Raw genomic sequence first — 24429 nt, forward strand, 5'->3', positions numbered from 1 at the left:
TATTTCTAAAACATGGAGCTGATATCCACACTAAAAATAAATATGGTTAGTTACAAATTATCACAAAATATTTATATTTTTAATATATTTTTTATCTTTACTCACAATATAATAGAATTTATCTATCAATTTACCTATTTGTCAATATACCTCTATACCCCTCTCTCTATGTGTTTGAAAACTATACATATATATATAATCTATATATCTAATATATTTATATCTAGGAAGGACCAGTCTTATGTTTGCAGCACTGCATGGAAACACAGATACAGTGAAGATACTCCTAGAACATGGAGCTGATATCAACACTAAAGATAATTATGGTTAGTTACAAATAATTACAAAATATTTATATTTTTAATATATTTTTTATCTTTATTCCACAATATAATAGAATTTATCTATCAATTTACCTATTTGTCAATATACCTCTATACCCCTCTCTCTATGTGTTTGAAAACTATACACATATATATAATCTATATATCTAATATATTTATATCTAGGAAGGACCAGTCTTATGTTGGCAGCACTGCATTCTGGTTAGTTATTCCACAATATTTGTATCTTAAGTATATTATTTTATCAAAATAGATTACTTACTTTCTTGCTGCTCTTCTTACTGGATATATAAGTATGTAGATTCTATAATGTATATAATATGTATTTATATCTTGGAAAGACCAATCTTATGTATGCAGCAGGGAGAGGAAAACAGAAACAGAAAACAGAAATAGTGAAGATACTCCTAGAACATGGAGCTGAAGTCAACACTAAAGATAATAATGGTTAGTTACAAAATATTATTCAATATTTATATTTTTAATATATCTTATCTATCTTTACTTCACAATATATATAGAATGTTTATATCTATTTGTCTATCTACATCTATACTCCTCTCTCTGTGACTATAACTTTGCTATGAACTAAAGAATATATATTGTAACTAATATGATTATATCTAGGAAAAACCAGTCTTATGTATGCAGCAAAGAGTAGAAAAACAGATACAGTAAAGATACTTCTAGAACATGGAGCTGAAGTCAACACTAAAGATAAAGATGGTTAGTTACAAAATATTATTCAATATTTATATTTTTAATATATCTTATCTATCTTTACTTCACAATATATATAGAATGTTTATATCTATTTGTCTATCTACATCTATACTCCTCTCTCTGTGACTATAACTTTGCTATGAACTAAAGAATATATATTGTAACTAATATGATTATATCTAGGAAAAACCAGTCTTATGTATGCAGCAAAGAGTAGAAAAACAGATACAGTAAAGATACTTCTAGAACATGGAGCTGAAGTCAACACTAAAGATAAAGATGGTTAGTTACAAAATATTATTAAATATTTATATTTTAAATTTATCTTATCTATCTTTACTCCACAATATATACATATTATTTATCTATTTGTCTATATACCTCTATCTATACCCCTTCTACTATGTGTCTATAAAATTATACTGTAAACTATAGAATACTTTATAGTATCTAATATATTTATATCTAGGAAAGACCAGTCTTATGTATGCAGCAAAGAGTAGAAACACAGATATAGTGAAGATACTTCTAGAACATAGAGCTGAAGTCAACACTAAAGATAAAGATGGTTAGTTACATAATTTTCTAAAAGTAAATATCTATATACCTAAACACCTAATTATAGGGCTTTCTATCTGTCAACTCATCTAAAATTATCTAAACATATCTCCCTATGTATATGACTGTACACAAAAATACTTTTATATTACTTGTATATACATTATAAAAACTGGTAGCACTTACCTGATATGTAATTTTAATAGTTTATGTTAAATATACAGCACAATAGGCTATGGCTGACTTATTAGCAACAAGAAAAATGCATCAAGACCACATAACTATGGTATACATATATAACTACACAAAATTTTTTTAGTGTAATTTTACTTAAAATCTTAAAATGGCGATATCTGGCAAGAAGGAATGGCTAGGATTTTGTTCTCAACTGATTCTTCTACCTACCACTAGGTTCTATTTGTCCGAATGTTTGGAATATTTTTTTAATCTAAAGTTCGGTTAAGGAGGGGTGTGATTCTGTTTATTATTTCATCAACAAATATCATAGGTAATTCAGCGCTGGATTATGCTCTTCATGAAAAATCTTTTCACTCTGAAGATTATGGTATGCATATTTTTATATGTTTCAAGTATTTTTATTCAAATTTTTTATCTTTCTATTGGTAAGGGGCAATGACGCTGAAGCATTTTATGGGGGGGGGGGGAATTTCTGTCTGGAAGAAAAAATGGTGTAAAAATTATCAATTGACTTTTGTTTAGTTAGCTGAATAATAAATGCATTAAATAAGAAAAGTTGCACAGAGCTGGATCTTTAAATCATTTCAATGGTGTGCCAAATCGGGGTGAGCCAACGTTCCACCAATGAGAGCACAACATTTTACAAAATGCCGCGCTGTGATTGGCTGAAACTCGGCGCACCCCGATTTTGCGCACCATTGAAATGATTTAAAGATCCAGCTCTGACTTATGAAGAATTGTAGTCAAAATATATTGAGAATTCATAGCTTTTTAAACATGGAATTAAATACACATCCACATAAACACTTTTTAGAAAGCAATTTTACCCCACTTATACTTATCATAATTTAATTATTAATGGCTTATTTTCTTTGTTTTTTAAGACAATTTCAGTTTTTATTTAAATAGTACAGTAATATCAAAGATTCAAAACTTAAGTGTCAACATCTAAAATGGTTTTAGCGCATTTTTCTTATGCTCAAATCTTCTTCTTTTGCAAGAATGTCTACAAAATGCTTTAAAGTTGAGATGTAGAGCTAAAAATTGATACAGATACTTATTGGGACATGTACTAGAACATTTTAAAGTTTGAAGACCATATCTCAACCAGAGAGGGAGAAGTGCTACCCCCCTACCCCCAAGACAAGAACCGAAAAAATTTAAAAATGAGTTCCTAATTTTTTTGTCACTATACTGCCCATAGAATCAGTTCTAGACGTCCAAATCCAGTTCCAAAGTTTTTTTTGTTCTCAAACAAGTAAATGGGGAGTTATAATTCATAATCTTATTAGATATTTAAGCTTTTTTGTTGGGTCTTTGTAAAAATATTAATAGTGGTGGGGTTTTCTCAACTCAATGTATCAACTTCTCAACCCTAAAAAGTTGGATTTTCAGTTGTCGACTTTGGGGGGCCAGTACTTCCTCCCTGGTTGGGATATGGCCTTCAATTTTCTTTAATTCCTCTAATTTGTTCTAGTACATGTCCCCAATAGTATTTGTATCAATTTAGCTCTATGTCCCAAATTTGAAGCGTTTTGCAGTTATTCTTGCTAAGGGTAGAAGATTTGAGCATAAAATGAAAAAATGCTCTAAAACCAGGATTATTACAATTGTCCCCTAGAGGGTTTGTCACACTAGTATTTGTCACCATATTACATTTTTTGGTGTAGCCTAGCTGATATTAACAACAATAACATTATTGTAATAATATTAGAAAATCTTTAATTATCAGTAAATTTTTAATATCTTAGGAGATTCAGCTCGAGATATATCTTATCCACCAGAATATTTGGAGAGGATAAGAGAAGAAATAAAAGAGAAGAGAAAAATGGTAGCTGAAATACTAACAGAACATGGTAAGCTTATTTAATATTTTTTTGCTTTTAAGGAATTCATTCTATTTGTCACTTAAAGTCAGCTGTAACAGAAATAATTTAAAAATATTTATAAAAGTTTCATGATTTTTTGGGCAATGCTTTGTTTTAAGAATGACCTTTGAATCTCCCCCAAATTATTTCAGATTTATTTTGCTTGTTGGCTAATAAAACTCAAAAGTCACAATCAACTTATAAAGTGGCTAAAACTAAAAAATATAACACCAGACATCTTCTTGTTTTACAATGTTTATTTACAGTTAGGGAATTAAAAGAGACACTCGATTGTATGTAACAGCAGATACATTATTGCACGTTCTTAAAACTAAATAAAAACATATTACAACATTAGCATTATGGAAAAGAGATCAAATTAAAGAATGAATTATGAGAAATAATTAATTGTCGGTGCCTTTAATCAAGTTTCACAAGTAAAATAAATTGTGATGGTTGTGCCAGGTTGTGTCCCTGAAACACGCCTTAGGCCCTATATAGTCAATAGTTCTGCTGGGTAGTTATCCCCAAGCATTCTGAATGTAGAACCAACTGGCTATATCATTAAAACATACAAGTTTATATACCTAAAATGTTTACATTTGGAACTGGTTTTTGATATGTACTTAAGATAAAGTATATAATTATTTCTAAAAAACAAAATGGTATCACTACATTTTAAGCAATATTTTAATAAATAATGTCTCAACCATGACACTTTGGTTGAGCTTGACTTCCGAATTAGCGGGAAGTTCACAAGATCAGTTGGCGAACATACAAACCCCCAATACCAGGAACCATCAAGTTTCAACAGCAGGTTTGAATATAGATTTATTGATGAAATTATTTCAAAGACCTGAAATTACAATATCAATTAGTTCATAATTCCAGTTATTTATAACCACGTAATCTTATTTGCTTTTTAAAAATCATTTTTTCTCTACGGTAAAAATCTTTGGAAACTTTGGCTTTAAAGGAAAATTATTTGGTTTAATAAATCATTGTTAAATGCAACAATAAGGCACATAAAAATTACTAAAACATATATTAATCATAATTAAGTTTCATGCTTAGCTGGCTAAAGCCTTTTTTAAAACTACATATAATCGTCCTATACACCATACTTCTTAATCAAATTAACAAATTCTACCTGAAGCTCTTATGGTTTCAAATCCCTGATATACTAGGGTCGTTCACACACAATGAGACCAATGATAGGCCCAATTTTGTTCTCCAAAATCTTCACACTCTCATATCTCATTCAAAAGTAAAGAACGTGCGCATCATAATAACAAAACAAAACATGCCGCGCCACATTATCAAAGGAAAGGCTAAAAAGACGACATTTGCGCTTAGTTTTTGGATTAATGATAAGGAATTTATTTTGCACTTGATAAACACAAAGCTTCCTCGAAAAGAGGTTAAGACACACCCCCCGTTTGAAAGTCAAATTAACTTCCTTAACGAGATTCAAGGTTTTTTTTTTTGCGCTGAGCACTAGCAACATTTCTCACTAAACTCAACTCACCATAATCACATGAGAATGGCCACATCCCGAAAACGTGACAATTTTGCTCCTAACTAAATGAAACCCCGTGAAATGCATACACAATATTATACTCCTCACTAGGACTCATAATACCTCACATTTTAGGATATAAGGATGGGGATTGGTTTGTACCATACAACATTCCATGCACATGACAATCACAAGATCACATACACAATCCTAAAATAGATGATCCTATTAATCATGATGTTGTAAATATAACAACTATACTAATAATAATCATTTCATAATCAATAGGTAATAAATCATTATTAATAAATCAATAAGTACCTACGAAATCAGGTTGAAATGTAAATGTAAACAAATAATGGTAAAATAAAACGAAATAAATCTTAGACAAGAAAATTAAGATTTATAGGTACTTAAAACTAAATTTGTTAAGCATCAAAAAGAGTAGTAAGAAAAAATTTTTCAAAATCCTTGGGCAGAAAGTTTTTCAAACCTAATGAATAAGAACTGTAATATCTTAATCAACAATAAAACTTTTTAATACTTAAAGAATAGCAAAATAATAATATCTTTGTTAGAATTTTCATCGGAATTATAAAAAAATACCAATTTTTCTTTGCAAAAAAAATGTGAGACTTTAAATATGAATTTTCAATCATTCCTTGATCTGAATAAAAATGTTTTACTTGATTGAAATTCATATATAATTTTTAAAAAAAATCTGCTAAAAAAAATACTTGATTTTTTTTTCTTAGAATAAATATCGAATCACGCAACCTCGACACATTTATTCCTTTTTGTTAAACTTTTCAGGTAAGTTTTAAAATGAATTGTACTTTTGAAAAGAAATTAAACTCAATAAAATTAAATTTGAGCATATGAAATAGAAGAATATTTAATCGCATTTCATTTGATTCTTATTTTAGGCATAAAAATAGGCATATGAAAAATGTGGCTTTTTTTACTAAAAAAATCTCAATTTCCATAAAATAAGAATCAATTATTAATCATAATTTTTAACAACTGCCTGACTGATACAGCATGTTCTTCTAGGGGAGATTTATCTGTCAGTCTGAACAAGACTCTTGCAGTCTTTCTCCCATCCTCAATTCTCGTCACTCGGCCCATCCTCAAACATCTCATCAGGGGATTGGTACTCGTAACCAGAACTATATCTCCGTCAGCTAGTGGCTCTGCCATCTCATCCTTCCACTTGGACATCCGTAATATCTTCGGTAGGATCTCCTGGCGGTAGGCAGTCCAAAACTGGGCAGACAAGTCTTCCAACAACTTCAACCTGGAGGAAATTTGGTCCTCCGGTTTCATCGCCACATTGCACAACGGCTGGCGGTCAACATTTCCCAGCAGCTGGCCAGGGGTGATCAGCCGCCAATTCTCCACGTCGTTCGCAGCTTCTATCGTCAATGGTCTGCTATTCATCAACTTGCTGACCTCCGCCAACAGCACCAGGAGCTCGTTGAAATTAACAGAACTATTCACCAACTTCTTGGACAGCAATCTCTTGGTTAATCCCACCATTTTCTCAGCCTGCCCAATATAATGGTGGGCTCGGGCCGGGATCTGAGACCAAGAAAACTCTACCTGGCTGCCCAACTTCTGCTCTAAAACTTTGCGAGCACCGGATAATTGTGTGCCCATGTCGCTTACTATGATCTTCGGCAGACAATGAACAGCTTCCAACTTGCGCAGGGACAACAGGATACTGCTGGTATTATACTTTTCCAAGGCATCTAACCATAACGCCCCTGAGAACCTGCAGACCACCACGAACACCCACACCTTCTTCGTTGCTGTCTGACTCCTCGTTTTGGCGGCAGCTCTCCTCGTAACCAGCGGACCCATCAGGTCGACTTGCACAGCTTCAAAAGGCCTGCTCGGGACCAACTTGTCTGGCAACACGTCCTTCATGGTAGCACGACATTCCTTAGCCCTCTCAACACTGCAGGGCCAACATTTCTTCACTTCCATGATGGCCAACCTCCTTGCCTTCACAATCCAGCACCAACGGCGGCTCTCAGCTAAAGTTCCACGGACACCAGAGTGAAGCTCAACATGCGCTTCTCTCATAAAAACAGCAGCTAACCAATTACCAGGCTCCAAAATTATTAAACCTGGCATGTCTTCAAATATCAATTTACGGCCACCAGTAATGGCGTCAATGACTGGCTGTCCACGACCAACCATCTTAAGAATCCTCATCTCCCTGGTCACATACTTTCCACCGGGACCAACGACAGGCCAGGTCAATGATACTTCATGCACTAATGGATTTAATGACGCATAATTGCCTTTAGCGTCATTTATCCACTCATCCTCTTGGCTTCGTGACACAATGAAAAGTTCCGCCGCCGCCATAAAATTGTACAAAGACGGCTTGTACACAGAATCTGCGGCTGCTACATGACTACCAGCGGCTGTAGCCTTACCTTCTTGTCTGCTCTTTAGCTTCTTCAACCAGGTGTTCGCAACTTGCAGGACAGCTGCCATAATACGTTTGGCCTGTCCAAATGATCTCCTGTGCTTAAACCTAAAGACATCTTCAGCGGCTTCTCCGGCAACTTTCATTGAACATAACTTAACCATTTTGGTATTCAACTCCTCTGGGGGTAAAACCTGCTTGACTTCTTCGGCAGTTTTCACCGGCCACGCACTTTCATCCTGGCGCAACCATTCTGGGCCCAATCTGTACCTGGAACCTGGTCCCAAATCTGATACTTTGCAGGTGCTTCTGGTGCCCAAATCTGCAACGTTGTGCGTCCCCGGGACCCACCTCCAGTCATCCTTGTTGGTTGCAGATTGAATTTCTCCAATACGATGAGAATTAAATGTGTTCAACATAGCACTGTTGGAAACTATTTGTGATAAAACACACGATGAATCAGTAAAGTACATCACTCTGATAATATCAAAGGGCAGGGCATCTCTGACGGACTTTGCCAACCTTGTGGACATCTGGCACCCCATCAACTCAAGGCGTGGAATTGATTCACACTTGACCGGCGCAACTCTTGACTTGGTGGCTAGCAGAAACGTTTCAAAACCTTGTCTAGTTGGCCACCTCAAATATGCATTAGATGCATAAGCCTCTGATGACCCATCCGAAAACATCATCAAGGATGGAAGGCCAGTTGGTTCATCCGGGACCACACAACGGTCAAACTCCAATTTAGCGACCTCAGCTCTGTCCTCCAGCGACTGAACAAGTTCATCCCGTAGACTTTTTGGAATGAAATCTTGCCAGCCCAAATTCAGCAAACATGTTTTCCGCAGGACAAGTTTAATTCTCAACAGAATAGGGCTGCAAAGCCCGATCGGGTCGAAGGTTTGGGCGGCAAACCTGTGGACCATCTTCTTCGTCAGATTCTCGTCCAAGGCGTCCTGGAGGTTGTACAAATCAGCATCCTCTTTCACCTTCCTTCCCTTGACTTTACCATCTTGGTTGACTCTTGTGGCAATGGACAACACATCGGTGGCTGGCTTCCATATCAGCCCGAGAACCTTGGTAGGCTGGCAATCATCTCCAGAATAAATGACTTGTTTGAAGGAAAAACTACCTTTGCCGATAATCCTGTCGGCCTCTTTCATCATCTCCTTGGCTTCTGGCTTCGATCCTGCTCCCGAAATAACGTCATCTATGAAGCTGTGCTTCTCAAGCTTGACTGCAACTGGAATCTGAGGTAACTTGAATTCCTCATCAGGGTAGGTAGGTATTCGTGGCTCCTTCCATAACTCAGGTTTAGCAACAATTTCACTACCGTTTATCTGTCCCTCTCCATACATCTCCTTGACCTCTGCTTCACTCTTTCCGCCGAACAGGCGGGACGTCAACTTCAGGGCTGTAACTGCCAAATTTCCCGCAGCTAACTCGCCGAAATTCACAACTTTGGTCAGGTAAATTTCAAGTGGACCATCTGGCGTCGGGGAAAATAAAACTCTCTTCATCTGGCTGTCGAACTCTGTGGCCAGGATGGAGTTATAAAACTTGGAGATATCCGCGGTTATACCAACCTTGTAACCGCGGAAAAGCATCAAATGATAAAATATCTTCTGCATTGGCGGCGGGCCTCCCAGCATTATGTTATTAAAACTGGTACCCTTGAACGTCAGAGAACTATTTGCACACAATCGCATGGGTGTGGAACTTGAATCCTCCTTGAAAGCAACCACTATTGATGAACAAGACTTAGGTCCTTCATACTGCAATTCTTCAGGCGTGGCTTTTTGAAAAACGCCTCTTCTTATGGCGTCGTTGAATACCTCCACATACATTTCATAGGTACCTTCCTTGACCATCCTGGCACGATCCTTTTCAGCAATTTTGCGGGCTAAACTCTCATTGTAAGGTAAAGTGTGAGGATCTTCAATATAAGCATATTGACCTGTCCACTTGTTGGACTGCAAGTCTAGTGTTAAACCTGCCTCAATTATCCTCTGCCTCTCACGCTGGTCCCAGGTAGTGCCGTCGGCCATAGCCTTGCACTCTTGACAAGCAGTACATCCTGGACAAAGTGCCTGCGGCTGTATGCCAAACGATTCAGACGTCAGAAAGTCTGGCAAAGTGCCTCCACTGACACTGACAGCCTTATAAGCTGACTTTTGATCTCCAGCTCCACCATCAGCACTCGTACAGATAAAACCACTACCAAAAATGGTTCGCCACAACATAGACTGGCCCACTTTCTGGTAGGTTGAAGGAAACACGTCAGGATGTGTATTTCCAATGATGATATCTAAGCCTCCACTAATATATGTAAACCTTTCTGGCGGCATTTTAAATATCTCGGCGGCAGTTTCGGGGTGGACCGAGCGCATCTCGTTGGCCCCGCCGAGGGTAGGCATGACAGCTGCCTCAAACTCCCTCAGATTGCCGTCCCTATCCTTCAAATAAAACACAACATTGCGGCAGGAAGACTCACTACCATCAGCTACAGAAATAGTTGTATATCTGCCGGTAGATTTCAGCTTCAACTTGTTGGATAACTTCTCAGACACAAGTGGCAAATTTGCCCCGGAGTCAAACATTACCGTGGCGTGGCAGGTGCCGCCGCCAGGTGCTACAACAGGAACTAACTGAAGTAAGAAGGTACAGGGGCTGGGTGCAGAACTTGACTTGTAAACTGTATTCACACCAGCACTAGCCTCATGGAGTAACCTGGAATGGTATCTGTCGCAATTATTGGTACCACAAACACCAAGCTTATCCGATTTATTACATTTGTCAGCAGTATGGCCGTCACATAAGCAAAGTTCACATAATTTCTTCTGCTGGACAACTTTCTTTCGGTCAACCACGTCCATCTTCTTAAACGTGAGGCAACGGAAAATCGGGTGTTTCTCCTTGCAGCTCTCCACAGGACATGCACTGTTCCACTTGGAAGCCTTGTCCTTTCCAGCCTTTCCATTCTTATTGTCGTTGCGGCCAGATACTTGCGCAGCGGCAGCTCTGTCACGATTTCTCTTGCCGGCGCCACTGTCATAGGACATATCACCGGCCAACATGGCACCCCTGGTCCTCTCCAGCAGTTCTACAATCTTCGGGATGTTTGGTTGGTTCATGCTACCTAGCTCCATCATAATTTTGTCTCTCAAATTTTCAGGGCACTTGTCTTTAAAAATATGAATAAGAGTTAGGTGGTTGTAATCCTTAGCTGCAGAACCAACGATGGCTTCTACCTCCTGCATCATGCTCTTGAAGGTAGCAATTGCGCTAACCACGTCCACAGGTTTATCCACAGGTTTCATCTTGTTCAACTTAGTTAAAATCCTCATGAACCGGCGAGTGTTTGATAAAAACATCTGATCAAGAAACGCCCATTGTTCATTATGATCTCTAATCGCTGACACTTGCTTGCGTAGTTCCGGGTTGGTTATCACCTTCTCCATACACAACATCAGACTTAACCTCTGGTCAGCAAATCCATAACCAGAACATAGATCTTTAAAGACCTGTTTAAAGTTTGGGTAATCCGTGTCAGTACCGTCGAACGACGGCAACAAACTGTTGTCCCAGCGCCCATACTGCGGTTTGGAACTCCGAATATCCACGGCAGACATACTTCTGGAGAGCATGGCAGGTGTCCCACTCTCATCCAGGTTAGATGAACGACGTTCCATCTCTCTAAGCCTTCGGTACATATCACGTACTTCTTGGCGCAACTCCACGGAAATTTTAAGCACTCCCATGTCCATCTTCACCTTCTCAATGACGTCGAGGTTCCTGGCGACAGTGCTTGACCTCGCGTCATCTGAATCATTGTCAAGCCAGTACAGAATTTTTGTACACTGCTCCAACGACGCATAAACTTTATCTGCAACAGTTTTCTGCTCACTAGCTTCATCCAAATCACGCTTAAACTCGCGCAGCTCACTAGTCTCCACGGCAGGTTTTAGACTTTTTATTAGGTCAGATTGGTCCTTGACCTCACTAAAAATGTCACGAATTGATTTTACAGTCACATTTTCACATGAACTAAAACTTTGGCAGGCTTTTAGATTGTCATAAAACACTTTTAACTGTTCATCAAAAACTTCTAGCCTTTCACTGCCAATAGCGATAGCTCGCTCAATTTTCTGCTTTTTGGTTAGTGGCATATTGATTCACTAGGTATTTATTTCACAGAAAAATTGTCACAGTTTATTGCATCAATAATTCACTGGATGCTATTGATCTCTTGATGAATGCTAACGCCTATTCATCAGATACTTTGAAATTGTCTCAACCATGACACTTTGGTTGAGCTTGACTTCCGAATTAGCGGGAAGTTCACGAGATCAGTTGGCGAACATACAAACCCCCAATACCAGGAACCATCAAGTTTCAACAGCAGGTTTGAATATAGATTTATTGATGAAATTATTTCAAAGACCTGAAATTACAATATCAATTAGTTCATAATTCCAGTTATTTATAACCACGTAATCTTATTTGCTTTTTAAAAATCATTTTTTCTCTACGGTAAAAATCTTTGGAAACTTTGGCTTTAAAGGAAAATTATTTGGTTTAATAAATCATTGTTAAATGCAACAATAAGGCACATAAAAATTACTAAAACATATATTAATCATAATTAAGTTTCATGCTTAGCTGGCTAAAGCCTTTTTTAAAACTACATATAATCGTCCTATACACCATACTTCTTAATCAAATTAACAAATTCTACCTGAAGCTCTTATGGTTTCAAATCCCTGATATACTAGGGTCGTTCACACACAATGAGACCAATGATAGGCCCAATTTTGTTCTCCAAAATCTTCACACTCTCATATCTCATTCAAAAGTAAAGAACGTGCGCATCATAATAACAAAACAAAACATGCCGCGCCACATTATCAAAGGAAAGGCTAAAAAGACGACATTTGCGCTTAGTTTTTGGATTAATGATAAGGAATTTATTTTGCACTTGATAAACACAAAGCTTCCTCGAAAAGAGGTTAAGACAAATAAAAACATTTAATCCTAATTCTATTATAAGAGTTTTTATCAACAAAGTTCTTTAGCCTTTGGCTTAAAGCATGAACTTTTTTGATTGCACATAGTTAATTTTACTATGACCTATTTTCCTATCTATTACAGATGGACACTTAGCAAATGCATATTCTAAATCACTAAGCTCAACAAAGATTTAATTTTAATGATTTCAAACTATTCTTTATCACACAGCTGTCCATGATTGTCACGCTCTGCCTAGATAGTTCTTTAAGAACTCTTCTTATGATAATCAGGTAGAATAATAATCAAATGTTGAAGAAAACTTTGGTTATAAATTTTATTACTTAGATCATGTGCTTTGTGATTTGAGCATTTACTGAAAGATCTTGTTAATTGCTTGACCTATAATCCACTTCTTTACAGTAAAACTTTTAATAAATCTAGAAAAGAAATTTATCTATTTGAAAGGAGATTATCTCTACCCTCTCAAGAGAAATTACCCCAAGAACAATTCAAACTTTCCTAAAATTTTCTTTTCTAAACTTTAAAATAGTGGTTAGACTTTTAAAAAAGTACTCCTAAATGCCTTTTGGGGCAAAGCTGCTAATCTTTATGCATAAGTAACAGGATCTGTTTCTGTATGTCTGTCTGTAGTACCAAAGGATCTTGCTAATACGTATTCTATTAAAATTGTAGTTGTACATAGATCCTGAGAGAGTTTATTGTTATTTTGGGGGAGGGTAATAGCATCCTCCAAAGAGAAATCCTCCTAATAAAAAGTAAACCTCCTTCAAATTTATTATTATTATTTTACTTTTCCTATTATAACTAAAACTAAAAGTGGCAGACGGTTGACTTCAACATCCCCTCCCCTCACCCTCAAATACCCCAACAGGTATCTAGGCACATAGCTGCTGGTATACTAATAATTAATACTATATTATAATATACTAATATATAAAATATATTTTAATAATGAAATATTTATTCAGGGGCTAAGAAAGGAAGTGAAATTGAGTAAAGTCTTAATTACAACAAGGTAAAACATTTCATTAAATTAATAGGAAAAAGGCTCAAACGCAGAAAAGCTTCATACGAGATAGACATACCTTTGTTCAATTGTGCTTACAAATATATTTTATTTATTTAATTTATAAAGGATAACTTTAGAAATAATATAGAAAGTATTTGTTTATATCATCTTTTATCTAATCAGATTAATTCTAATATTATTTCAGGACATACTATCAATGATTGATCATTATGATTTATATTAAGAATCAATGTTAAATGAATATATTGTATTGCTAATATATCTTTTTAATACTATCTACAAATATTGTTATATTTTAAATTGTAACTTTCATAAAAGTTTATACTTTCAGTTTTGTAGTTTACCACAAATTTTTTATGTCAAAAAAGGCTGCCAACATCCATAAAATCAAAGCTTTATGAAGGTATGACAAATTAGCATAAACAATAGTAGAACTGAATAAGCAGAATATAAATCAGAACAAAATTGTTGCAAAACTGATTAATATAGGACACTGTTTATTGTTTAATTACATGCTTGCATTTTTTAGGACTTGATTTCATAGATGCTTTGCTTATAAAATTGTATTTTGTGATAGGAATCAGTATTTCAAGAATGAGATGAAAGGATAATTATATCACATAAAAAAAGTTATGTCAAGTTTGAGTTGATAGGAAAATTCTACATGCCTAAAATAACAATCACAGATAAATGCATGGACCAACCCTGATTTTAAAAATAGCTTTGCTTAAAAAAATATTTATGTAAGTTGGACTGATTTTAAACAGCTGATTTTTAATATTAGCTGGAAATAGTATCAAATTAAATTTTTAGTCATTCTAAAAGGTTTTTGTGAAATAAGCGGATTTTTCTTTTTTGCATATCATAGCTGTTTTTTTTGTTTAGAAAGGATCTTGTAACTTGCAAAATAAGATTTTAAAAAATATCCAGGGAAGTTGGGCAGATTCTAAACAGCTTTTTTGCCATTTTTAACAACTGATTTTAATATTTGTTGGAAATAGTACAAATTAAAATTTCAGACATCTTAGGAGGTTTCTTTGAAATAAGTGGTTTTTTTTGCATATTGTAGCTGATTTTTTATGTAGAGAAAGTATTATGTACCTATATTGCTGAATAGAATTTGATTCTGGAGTATTTAAAGAATTGGATTGGCTTACTATTATTTACTCTATTAGTTTCAAATTCATTCTCCTTTTATAATTCTTTCTTTCTCACTATATCTTAATCTATGCCCTTTCTTTCTGTCCCTCAATGTAGATCTCATGTTAGTTTATCCTTTCCAACAGATTTGCTACTTTTGCAAGTAATTATTCTTGTTATAATCATTGAAAAAAGAAAAAAAGACAAGGGCTTTACAAATTTATTCTAGTTATAACAGGTATACAAAATATAAGTTGATAGCTTAATAGGTTTAGTAGGTATGTTAGAAAAACATAAATTGAAGGTAAACTAATGTTTTGTTTTCCATGTTTGGGGGTATAGTTAATCAGATATGTTGGTTTGGCAGGTCAGGTCATAAAAAGTGGAAGAGGTAAACAGGTATTGGAGGTACTAGTAATAATGAAATTCCAGACAGGCTTTGTAGAGTTTTTATCCAGTTATTGTCTGCCAACAAAGTTGTAGGTTTATTCATATCGGAAGCACCAGTAATCAGGAATATAATTGGGGTATCAGGTGTCTAGGTATCCAGTATCCAGTTATTACAAGTCACCATACCAGTAGCAGTGTTCCATATTGTAAATAGTATCCGGGGGCCGGTAGATCTCACTTATGATTCCAGAATTTCTTCTAAAAACACACATAATTTAAACAAAGTGGTAAAATTATTTCTTAATTAGCGTAGTAGAAGCAACCTTATAAAGTTAAATAACATATTTCATTTTAGAACAAAAACAAAAAAACATTGACTTTATATTTTGGACTTGCAAATTTTAAAGTTTTAATATTCAAACAGATACATCACACAAACTGATATATTAACTTACATTTTTCATGATTTGGAGGAAAAATTAGAACTAGATCTTAATAGACTCTCCAATGCATCCCAAACATTAACCAACAAACAATCCTTAGATTGTATGACTATTATCTACAGTACTAAGTATGAATTTAAGTAATTTGTGCCTTTTCATTGGTAAGGCCATTCCCTCAAGTTCTTGTCATAGCAGCTGTAAAACAGTTTTAACATCTTTATTATGATGCAGCAGGTTCCAAGTATTTATTACCTTGTTCTACCAGAGAAAAATTTGAAGTTAGGTCCAGACTTGTCCTCATCACATTGCAGGCAATCATTCAGACTTCCATCAGGCTACATACAAATATAATTATATATACACGGTGTTTAAAAAAAAACTGCATTTTCCGGTTTTGGTAAACAACCAGTAGGAGTATGAAAAATATAATTATATAACCATATTCTTTGTACAAATGTAAATTACATTTACTTAAGGTGTTTTTTGATATCTCTAAAAATTTGGCTGTAATGATAAGTACATGTAGGGTAAAAATGCCTCATGCTAAAACTGTGATAACTATTAGATTCAATTAACTTATTAATTTTGTAACATTTTGGTTTAAAAGTACAATATTAAAAGGGTAAATCAATGTCTCCATTTGAGATTTTTACATATTTTCTTTTTTTGGCCTCATGCAAACAGCTTTTTAGATTAATTTTTTTTTCTATTTCTCTATGGCAAAGTCATTTTTCATTAAAGATCTCTTTTAATGCTGTGCATATTAATAAATAAAACAAGTCACTTTTTATTTCATTTCAATATCTAAATTAATAAGCAAGTTATGTTGGTTTAAATTGTTGCTAAAAATGCGTTTTCTTAGATTAACTAAGTTTTATGAGTTAATCTGTTATGACCTGTCAATCAAAATTAAGAGATTAAGAGATTATAGGGGGAGGGATGATGAACGAACATGAATATTTTTAATACTAAGAATCAAAATTCAAGCAATAAGAAAATTGATTTTTGTTTTCATAAAATGTAAATTTTAAATGTAATTATCAGAATATTTTGTTGTGCATGCTATAATGTTGTTTTCAAGTAAAAACAAGATTTCAATTCAACATTATATCATAAAATTCTACGCGAATACAGTAACATTCACACTTTTTAAATTCTTTGGGCTCTAAAAAGTGGCGTTGTTTTAAGAGATATAAAAAAAAACACCTTTTATAAGTTCAATGCATATTTTTATAGAGAATATAGACATATAATTATTTTTTTCATACTCCTACTAGCTGTTTCCCAAAACCAGAAAACGTAGTTTTATTTGAAATACCCTGTAGACATAGAGACATCATTCAGACTTCCATCAGGCTACATACATATATAATTAAATATACGCATAGAGACATCATTCAGACTTCCATCAGGCTACATACAGATATAATTATATATAGGAATAGAGACATCAATCAGACTTCCATCAGGCTACATACAGATATAATTATATATAGGCATAGAGACATCATTCAGACTTCCATCAGGCTACATACAGATATAATTATATATAGGCATAGAGACATCATTCAGACTTCCATCAGGCTATTTACAAATATAATTATAGATAAGCATAGAGACATCATTCATACTTCCATCAGGCTACATACAGATATAATTATATATAGACATAGAGACATCATTCAGACTTCCATCAGGCTACATACAAATATAATTATAGATAAGCATAGAGACATCATTCAGACTTCCATCAGGCTACATACAGATATAATTATATATAGGCATAGAGACATCATTCAGACTTCCATCAGGCTATTTACAAATATAATTATATATAGACATAGAGACATCATTCAGACTTCCATCAGGCTACATACAGATATTATTATATATAGGCATAGAGACATCATTCAGACTTCCATAAGGCTACATACAGATATAATTATATATAGGCATAGAGACATCATTCAGACTTCCATCAGGCTACATACAGATATAATTATATATAGGCATAGAGACATCATTCAGACATCCATCAGGCTACATACAGATATAATTATATATAGGCATAGAGACATCATTCAGACTTTCATCAGGCTACATACAGATATAATTATATATAGGCATAGAGACATCATTCAGACTTCCATCAGGCTACATACAAATATAATTATATATAGACATAGAGACATCATTCAGACTTCCATCAGGCTACATACAAATATAATTATATATAGGCATAGAGACATCATTCAGACTTCCATCAGGCTACATACAAATATAATTATATATAGACATAGAGACATCATTCAGACTTCCATCAGGCTACATACAAATATAATTATATATAGGCATAGAGACATCATTTAGACTTTCATCAGGCTATTTACAAATATAATTATATATAGGCCTAGAGACATCATTCAGACTCCCATCAGGCTACATACAAATATAATTATAGATAAGCATAGAGACATCATTCAGACTTCCATCAGGCTATTTACAAATATAATTATAGATAAGCATAGAGACATCATTCATACTTCCATCAGGCTATTTTTTTTCATACTCCTACTAGCTGTTTCCCAAAACCAGAAAACGTAGTTTTATTTGAAATACCCTGTAGACATAGAGACATCATTCAGACTTCCATCAGGCTACATACATATATAATTATATATAGGCATAGAGACATCATTCAGACTTCCATCAGGCTATTTACAAATATAATTATAGATAGACATAGAGACATCATTCAGACTTCCATCAGGCTACATACAGATATAATTATAGATAAGCATAGAGACATCATTTAGACTTTCATCAGGCTATTTACAAATATAATTATATATAGGCCTAGAGACATCATTCAGACTTCCATCAGGCTACATACAAATATAATTATAGATAAGCATAGAGACATCATTCAGACTTCCATCAGGCTATTTACAAATATAATTATAGATAAGCATAGAGACATCATTCATACTTCCATCAGGCTATTTTTTTTCATACTCCTACTAGCTGTTTCCCAAAACCAGAAAACGTAGTTTTATTTGAAATACCCTGTAGACATAGAGACATCATTCAGACTTCCATCAGGCTACATACATATATAATTATATATAGGCATAGAGACATCATTCAGACTTCCATCAGGCTACATACAGATATAATTATATATAGGAATAGAGACATCATTCAGACTTCCATCAGGCTACATACAGATATAATTATATATAGGCATAGAGACATCATTCTGACTTCCATCAGGCTATTTACAAATATAATTATATATAGGCATAGAGACATCATTTAGACTTCCATCAGGCTACATACAGATATAATTATATATAGGCATAGAGACATCATTTAGACTTCCATCAGGCTACATACAGATATAATTATATATAGGCATAGAGACATCATTCAGACTTCCATCAGGCTATTTACAAATATAATTATAGATAGACATAGAGACATCATTCAGACTTCCATCAGGCTACATACAGATATAATTATAGATAAGCATAGAGACATCATTCAGACTTCCATCAGGCTACATACAGATATAATTATATATAGGCATAGAGACATCATTCAGACTTCCATCAGGCTATTTACAAATATAATTATGTATAGGCATAGAGACATCATTTAGACTTCCATCAGGCTACATACAAATATAATTATATATAGGCATAGAGACATCATTCAGACTTTCATCAGGCTATTTACAAATATAATTATATATAGGCCTAGAGACATCATTCAGACTTCCATCAGGCTACATACAAATATAATTATAGATAAGCATAGAGACATCATTCAGACTTCCATCAGGCTATTTACAAATATAATTATAGATAGACATAGAGACATCATTCAGACTTCAATCAGGCTACATACAGATATAATTATAGATAAGCATAGAGACATCATTCAGACTTCCATCAGGCTACATACAGATATAATTATATATAGGCATAGAGACATCATTCAGACTTCCATCAGGCTATTTACAAATATAATTATATATAGGCATAGAGACATCATTTAGACTTCCATCAGGCTACATACAGATATAATTATAGATAAGCATAGAGACATCATTCATACTTCCATCAGGCTACATACAGATATAATTATATATAGACATAGAGACATCATTCAGACTTCCATCAGGCTACATACAAATATAATTATATATAGGCATAGAGACATCATTCAGACTTTCATCAGGCTATTTACAAATATAATTATATATAGGCCTAGAGACATCATTCAGACTTCCATCAGGCTATTTACAAATATAATTATATATAGACATAGAGACATCATTCAGACTTCCATCAGGCTACATACAAATATAATTATAGATAAGCATAGAGACATCATTCATACTTCCATCAGGCTACATACAGATATAATTATATATAGGCATAGAGACATCATTCAGACTTCCATCAGGCTACATACAGATATAATTATATATAGGCATAGAGACATCATTCAGACTTCCATCAGGCTACATACAAATATAATTATATATAGGCATAGAGACATCATTCAGACTTCCATCAGGCTACATACAGATATAATTATATATAGGCATAGAGACATCATTCAGACTTCCATCAGGCTATTTACAAATATAATTATATATAGGCATAGAGACATCATTCAGACTTCCATCAGGCTACAAACATATATAATTATATATAGACATAGAGACATCATTCAGACTTCCATCAGGCTACATACAAATATAATTATAGATAAGCATAGAGACATCATTCAGACTTCCATTAGGCTACATACAGATATAATTATATATAGGCATAGAGACATCATTCAGACTTCCATCAGGCTACATACAAATATAATTATAGATAAGCATAGAGACATCATTCAGACTTCCATCAGGCTATTTACAAATATAATTATAGATAAGCATAGAGACATCATTCATACTTCCATCAGGCTACATACAAATATAATTATATATAGACATAGAGACATCATTTAGACTTCCATCAGGCTACATACAAATATAATTATATATAGGCATAGAGACATCATTCAGACTTTTATCAGGCTATTTACAAATATAATTATATATAGGCCTAGAGACATCATTCAGACTTCCATCAGGCTATTTACAAATATAATTATATATAGACATAGAGACATCATTCAGACTTCCATCAGGCTACATACAAATATAATTATAGATAAGCATAGAGACATCATTCAGACTTCCATCAGGCTACATACAGATATAATTATATATAGGCATAGAGACATCATTCAGACTTCCATCAGGCTACATACAAATATAATTATAGATAAGCATAGAGACATCATTCAGACTTCCATCAGGCTACATACAGATATAATTATATATAGGCATAGAGACATCATTCAGACTTCCATCAGGCTACATACAGATATAATTATAGATAAGCATAGAGACATCATTCAGACTTCCATCAGGCTACAAACAAATATAATTATATATAGACATAGAGACATCATTCAGACTTCCATCAAGCTACATACAATTATATGGTGACAATATTATATATTGCTTTTGTTACCTACTACACAGAGACATAATTACATAGAGACCTGATAACATTGATATATATTTAATTACCTACTGACAATTATATGGAGACAATATTACATATAGCTTTAGTTACCTACTACACAGAGACATAATTACATAGAGATATAGTTACTTAGAGACATAATTACATAGAGACATAATTACATGGAGATATAATTACATAGAGACATAATTACATAGAGATATAATTACTTAGGAATATAATTACAAAGAGGGATAATTACATAGAGACATAATCACAAAGAGACATAGTTACATAGAGACATGATTAGATAGGTACATAGCTAGATAGAGATATAATTACATAGTGACATATTGACATAGATACATAATCACATAGAAAAATAGTTACATAGAGACATAATTATATAGAAAAATAGTTACATAGAGACATAATTATATAGAGATATACTGACATAATTACATAGAGACATTATTAGATTGATACATTGATAAATATGCCTGTAACATATATTAGGTAGATGCCGTTTTTAATATCTTTAGTATGACACGGTCTAGTTTTGACAGCATATGCTGTGATGATAATTACCTTGTTGAATGGTTCATTTGTGATGTAACTCCACACACAAACCTGAAACAGTTGATTCACTTTGATAATGCCAATTAAAGTAGAACGATGTCTGTTTGTTCAGCTGTATGTCTGTCTGGAGCTTTAGATCTCACTATTCTCTGCTCTTTAGGGAATATACCTACTGGTCCTGAGTTGGTTTAGACTATTTTCTTTGAGACCCTCACCTCCTTCCCTCAAAAAAAGAAAAATACGCATTACCCCTCAATTTTTTTCTATTCCTTTTTGAAACTAAAACTAAAATAGGGAAGGAGTCGACTACCTCCCCAAACAAATAATAAATTAAAAATCTTAAAATTAATACTAGATTTGTTTGAGAGGGCCTTTGGACTTTAGGGTTTAAAAAAGTGGATATTTTTTTTATTTTACTATCCGTGTCTACAATACGATTATAGGTCGGGGGTGGGAGAAAGGAGGAAGAGGACTTGAACTCTTAGCAGTTATGAGTTAAATTAAATCATTTTTTCAGACATATCTTGTAAAGGGATAGTTGCACAAAGTGAATTTAACAAGTTGGGGGTATTAGTAAAGGTGTACCATTAATCTTTTTGTAGAATATGATATAAATATAGGTAAGCCCAGAAGGTGTTTAGAATTTTACCAGGCAGTTTTTTGAGTAAAATCCAAAAATGTGTATGCAACAGTCACTACTTCAGTCTTGATATTTTAAAAACTACGTTGTAGAAAATTGAAATTCTTTCAAATATATGCGCTATAAATATAGCTTAAACCATTAAACAAGAAAAAAATAATATGTAGTTCACTAAATTCAAGTTCAATTGCATTTTGTGCAACTACCCCTTTAGAGGTGTGTTTTTCTTACTCTTAACAAAATTTGTGGTCGTCTTCCATTCACTCGTCTTACTCTTGGAACAAGGAAAGGGAATAATGAACTTTCATGACTCATACAAAGCTTCACTGGCTTGACTTACCCCAAAACATTCTGCTTTGGTGTTAAGAATATTCCATTCCCATATTGTCACACATGGTAAAGAAAATCCTACAAAATATTAGACCTCATGATTACACTAATATTGAATAAATGTTAGAACATGATCACATTTAATTAGGATTAAAATAACAGAAATTATTATTTCATTTACCTTATTCAAAAGTAAAAAGATGTCTATGAGGCTCTATATCTTTCTGTGTGTATCAAAGGATCTTGATGACCACTAAACCAATATGGTTCTCCTTAAATGTGAAGTTTCTCACAGGTCCTGGGAAGGTTTGTAACTACAGTGTGTTTTTTTTTATGAGCACTTTTTTGAAAGCAATTTTACCCCACTTATAGTTATCAGAATTTAATGATTAACCCATTAGTGCCGAGCGCCACTTTTATGGACCGATCGAGCTGAAAATTTATGTGCCCCACCCTGTATATCACCAACTAACGGCCTCTAGTGGCACGCAAAATGTTTTTTTCTTCTCCCAAATAGCTATAAACCTTTCCAGGACCAATGATAAGCTACCCTGTTAAGATGAACCCGATCGGTTCAGTGGTTAGCGAGATCCTTTTGTACACTTAGACGTCCTTTTACTTTTAGTATATAACATATAAAAATGGTTTTAGCGCATTTTCTTAAAAAAATGGATTTTCTGTAGTCGACTTTGGGGGGCCAGTACTCCCTCCCTGGTTGAGATATGACCTTCAAACTTTGATATGTTCTAGTACATGTCCCTAATAGTATCTGTATACATTTTTAGCTCTATATCTCAACTTTGAAGTGTTTAGCAGCCATTCTTGCAAAAGGTTGATTATTTGAGCATAAGAAAAATGCGCTAAAACCATTTTTAGATGTTGACACCTAAGTTTTTAATTTTCAACTTTACTGTACTTTTTCAACAAAAACTGTAATTGTTTTTGTTGTTTCATAATTTCCCTTAAAAAACGAAGAAAATAAGCCATTAATCATTAAATTCTGATAACTATCAGTAGGGTAAAATTGCTTTCAAAAAAGTGCTCATAAAAAAAACACACTGTATTTTGAGGAAGGTGATTTTGTTTACAAGCTTTGCTACTAATGGATGTTGTCATCCTTATTTAAAGTGAAGTTTGCGTCCTACAACATGGGATATATTTTATTGTTAATTTAGGCATGTTAGAATTGTCCTATCGATATAATACTTGGCAAGTAAAGATCCCTGTAACAGTTCTGTACAAGTTAGAAAGTGTAGCAGCTCTATAATCAATATCAGAATATCAGTATGTCCATTTTAAATAACATGATGCACAATTTGGCAGTATAGCTGAGAACTGGTTCTAATCCAGTGGATATTAATCGGTTTCTAAGCCATATTCTTAATAAAATCATTACCTAGGTCCAACAGACAATTTCTCATGAGGTTATGAGAAAGAGATCCCAAAATTCCACACTCCCTCGTAGCTGGTTACATTTTTGTATTTATATTTCCTCTCATGTATAAAGATGATAGGCTAAAGGGATAAGACAAAGGCCAGTAAATTTATGTACATCCCCAATGATGATTCCTTTCTGTAGAATAATTTAAGTGGTTGAAA

General features: G+C 33.9%; 1 protein-coding gene and 1 long non-coding RNA gene across 2 annotated transcripts in view; one reads left to right on the forward strand and one right to left on the reverse strand.

The window, feature by feature from the left end:
- Nucleotides 1-1541: 1541 nt before the first annotated feature.
- On the forward strand, nt 1542-13700 carry LOC145307149 (uncharacterized). Its single transcript, XR_013875318.1, has 4 exons — nt 1542-1635; nt 2134-2190; nt 3575-3679; nt 13653-13700. It is a non-coding gene; the product is annotated as an uncharacterized LOC145307149 (long non-coding RNA).
- A 1359-nt stretch (nt 13701-15059) lies between these two features.
- Nucleotides 15060-24429, reverse strand: part of LOC145307253 (uncharacterized) — a 16982-nt gene continuing 7612 nt past the window's right edge. The window contains exons 8-12 of the mRNA XM_080149623.1: nt 24227-24295; nt 22841-22908; nt 21870-21911; nt 15940-16022; nt 15060-15502 (exon numbers count right to left, since the gene is read on the reverse strand). Of these exons, the coding sequence (XP_080005749.1) occupies nt 15415-15502; nt 15940-16022; nt 21870-21911; nt 22841-22908; nt 24227-24295 (350 nt within the window). The 3' untranslated portion in view covers nt 15060-15414. The remainder of the gene's footprint in view (nt 15503-15939; nt 16023-21869; nt 21912-22840; nt 22909-24226; nt 24296-24429) is intronic.

The sequence above is a fragment of the Acartia tonsa genome, chromosome 15 (genome assembly GCF_053477335.1).
Source record: "Acartia tonsa isolate MP-2025a chromosome 15, ASM5347733v1, whole genome shotgun sequence".
Lineage (NCBI taxonomy): Eukaryota > Metazoa > Arthropoda > Copepoda > Calanoida > Acartiidae > Acartia > Acartia tonsa.